The 3,242-nt window shown below is 40.3% G+C and overlaps 1 protein-coding gene across 1 annotated transcript; it reads right to left on the bottom strand.

Annotated features, from left to right (window-relative positions):
- Positions 1-1,147: 1,147 nt before the first annotated feature.
- Positions 1,148-2,086, bottom strand: LOC143397001 (olfactory receptor 6C2-like). Its single transcript, XM_076852998.1, has one exon. It carries the CDS (start codon positions 2,084-2,086, stop codon positions 1,148-1,150), a length of 939 nt encoding a protein of 312 aa, XP_076709113.1.
- Positions 2,087-3,242: the final 1,156 nt, after the last annotated feature.

Below are 3,242 nucleotides of genomic sequence, written 5' to 3'. Positions count from 1 at the left end.
AATTCAAAGTCACATTCCTAACTTTCGGTTTAGCCCCTAGAGCCTTTGTTTTTAAATGGCTCAAGGGAAAGGGAATTAACTTAGCCTCAGGCGGATTTTCCATTTGAATAGACCTAATAGCTCTCTGAATGCCTTTCAATAGATCTTCAGGGGGGCCATGAACTCTGGCCCATATATTCAAAAAGACAAATTTCCAGAGGTCCAAGTTTTCTGAATATTTTCTATGCCTCCAGGTAATTCATTAGAAAGACAAACTTTTTGTAATTTCCTCCCTAGTTTCTCCCAAGTAAGTAAATTTGGGGATTCTTGTTCACAAAACCAAGGGCAAAACTCGCCTACAATCTTTAAGAATTGTAATAACTGAGTTTTCTTTATCTGTTTTCCTTTCTGATTAAATATGGTGTCTAAAATAGTCAGATACACCTCCTTATCCATAGAAGTTGAATTTCCCATTTTAATTAATTTAATGTCTCGTTCCTTCAATATCTCCAGGTACTTTTGTGACCCAAAATAGCCACCAATTCCTTTATCTTTATAGCACACTCCCACTCAATCTAGCTAATCTAGAATGCCCCCTCCTTAGGCGCCAAATTCCACCATGCGACCAGCTCACTGATTTCATTAAAGAGGTTCTTGGCATAAAAGTTAACTAGAGAGATCAAAATAAACACACAGACTCAATTACCTTTTTCTATGACCCAGGTACGAGACGGCTCTCACCTCTCTGACTCACACCTCAAACCACCTGGTAGGGCAGCAAGTCTTACTCAGTGCTAGCAGGAGAGAAAGGGAGAGCATGCCAGGGAGTGGCCTTTTATTGGGGAACAAGAAATTCAGGGGAAAATTCCATCCAATGAAGGTCGAGGGGGGCAGCACTCCAAGGTCAGGGTCAGTGATTGGCCTCAGGGTCAGTGGTCAGTCACATCCCCACATGGACAGGCTCTGGCACCAGGAGAGGGTGGGGAAAACTCTGACACAGTTTAGCCAGAGCGCCTCACACCCAATCCGGGAGGTGCCCAATCATGTGCGAGAATGGCTTCCCACAGTCTACCAGATTGGAAGAAGCCATGTTTGTCACTTTCATGAACAGTGCTCACAATTATTCAGATTTAAATGTAAGTAAGCCTCAGCAAACATCAGTAGGCTCTCAGTTCTTTGAGAGAAATACAATGCGTTTTACTGTGTCTTTGAAAGCTGCTTTTACTTGTTTGTTTCGAAGTGTATAGATGAAAGGGTTAAGCAAAGGGGCAACTGAAGTAGTGAGGATGGACACCACCTTGTTAATGGCCACTCCTTCCTTTGCTGAAGGCTTGACATAGATGAAGATGCAGCTGCCATAGGTGATGGAAACCACAATCATGTGGGAGGAGCAGGTGGAAAAGGCCTTTTTCCTTTGTTGGGCAGAAGGAAATTTTATAATGGTCTTGATGATGTATGTGTAGGAGAGAGTGACACACACTAAGGTAATACTTAGTGTCAGTATGGCAGAAGTCAAGACTATTTTCTCTAAAAACACTGTGTCTGAGCAGGTTATCTGTAGAAGGGGAGATGCATCACAGCCAAAGTGATCAATCTCATTTGAGTCACAGAATTCCAGCTGGAGGCCTAAGCCAAGGGGTGGGAGGATGATCATCAGGCCAGCAAACCAACAGCAGAGGACGAGTGTAGCACAGACTCTGTTGCTCATGATGGTTGTGTAGTGCAGGGGCTTACAGATGGCCACATAGCGGTCATAGGACATGGCAGCCAGGAGAAAAAATTCTGTTGCTCCAAACAGGACAATAAAAAATAACTGGGTGAAACAAGCATTGTAAGTAACAGTGTTGTCACCAGTTGTCATGGTGTACAGGAATCTGGGAATACAAACAGTGGTGAATGAGACTTCCAGGAAAGAGAAATTTCGGAGGAAAAAATACATGGGAGTTTTAAGATGAGAATCCAAGAGTGTGAGTGTGATAATGGTGAGGTTCCCAGCCACACTCAACATGTAAGTGAGAAACAAAAATATGAAAATTAGAACTTGTAGTTTTGGATAGTCCGTTAATCCCAGCAGGATGAATGTTGTTATTGCTGTATGATTTCTCATCCCTGCCTTGTGCCAAGTCACAAGTGAGTGGACCTGAAGAGAGGTGTCAAAAGAAGTCAGCATTGGAGCCTGACTGGTGACATCCCAGCCAGACAGCTCAGTGCACTTAATATTTCTTTACCTGATAATCAATTATCGTATTGAACACACCCATAGCATTGACTTCTTACAAGAAAGTTTCTACACAAAATTTTGAATATAGATCTTATGCTTGTACTGCATCAGTAAAAATGTCAAATAAAAACCAAACAAAACATAAATTATATGTGCAGAATGCAGTTTATTAACAATATTGCCTGGAGGTGATACTCTATGTGTTCTTATTCTGGAAGAACTATGACAATTTTAGACTTCTCTTCTCCCATCTTCACCTTTCTTTGCCTTCCCCTGACATACTGTAATGTTCTATTTTGCAAATCAAGGAGGATCTGTTAATTAGGATTTTATGTTGATCATTTAAAGCTGTTGTAATGAATTTTAACAGCAGCACATTCATTTTAGAGTTATTTTTTTCCTTTTATTCAATTGTCTCTGAATAAGGTGAAAAATTTAGAACATAAAGGTGTACCTTAGCTTTTTGGTTCTTATACTTAATGAATGAAAATTATTTCTTTTTATGAGTTCATTTTAGTATACACAGTATTACTGAAACATTATATTGGGCTTCATTTTAATGTAATTATATAAGCATGGAATGTAATTTTCTCTGATTCAGTCCTCACTACTTCCCCTTTCCCTTCTATTTATTTATAATTTTTATATTTATGCCTTCTGGACATACATGAAGATGCAATTGGTTGGGGCATATTCATAGATGTACATAAGAAAGTGTGTCAGATTCATTTCACCCTTCTTCCCCCTTCCCTTCCCTCTTTTTTGAACCCTTTCCTCTACTCTACTGTCTCTCTTCTATAGTGAAAAGAATTTCTAGCCAGTTTTGAGACTCTTAGGCATTGTGTTTTTTTGAACCTTTGAAGTGGCATAAAGAACCATTTTCTGGAACCTGAGCATGAACCTGATTGAGTCCTGCTGTGGTGTTGGTCAAGGACAGAGCCCAGAAGGAGATATCTTTGGTATTGCTTTCTTGGCAGGCTGGTCCATCCAGTCTTCTTAGTGCCACTCAGTCACCTGAGATTGTCTCTGACTTCTTTTTTGA

This window comes from Callospermophilus lateralis, chromosome 4 (assembly GCF_048772815.1).
Source record: "Callospermophilus lateralis isolate mCalLat2 chromosome 4, mCalLat2.hap1, whole genome shotgun sequence".
Lineage (NCBI taxonomy): Eukaryota > Metazoa > Chordata > Mammalia > Rodentia > Sciuridae > Callospermophilus > Callospermophilus lateralis.
This window is presented reverse-complemented; position numbering and strand designations above follow the sequence as displayed.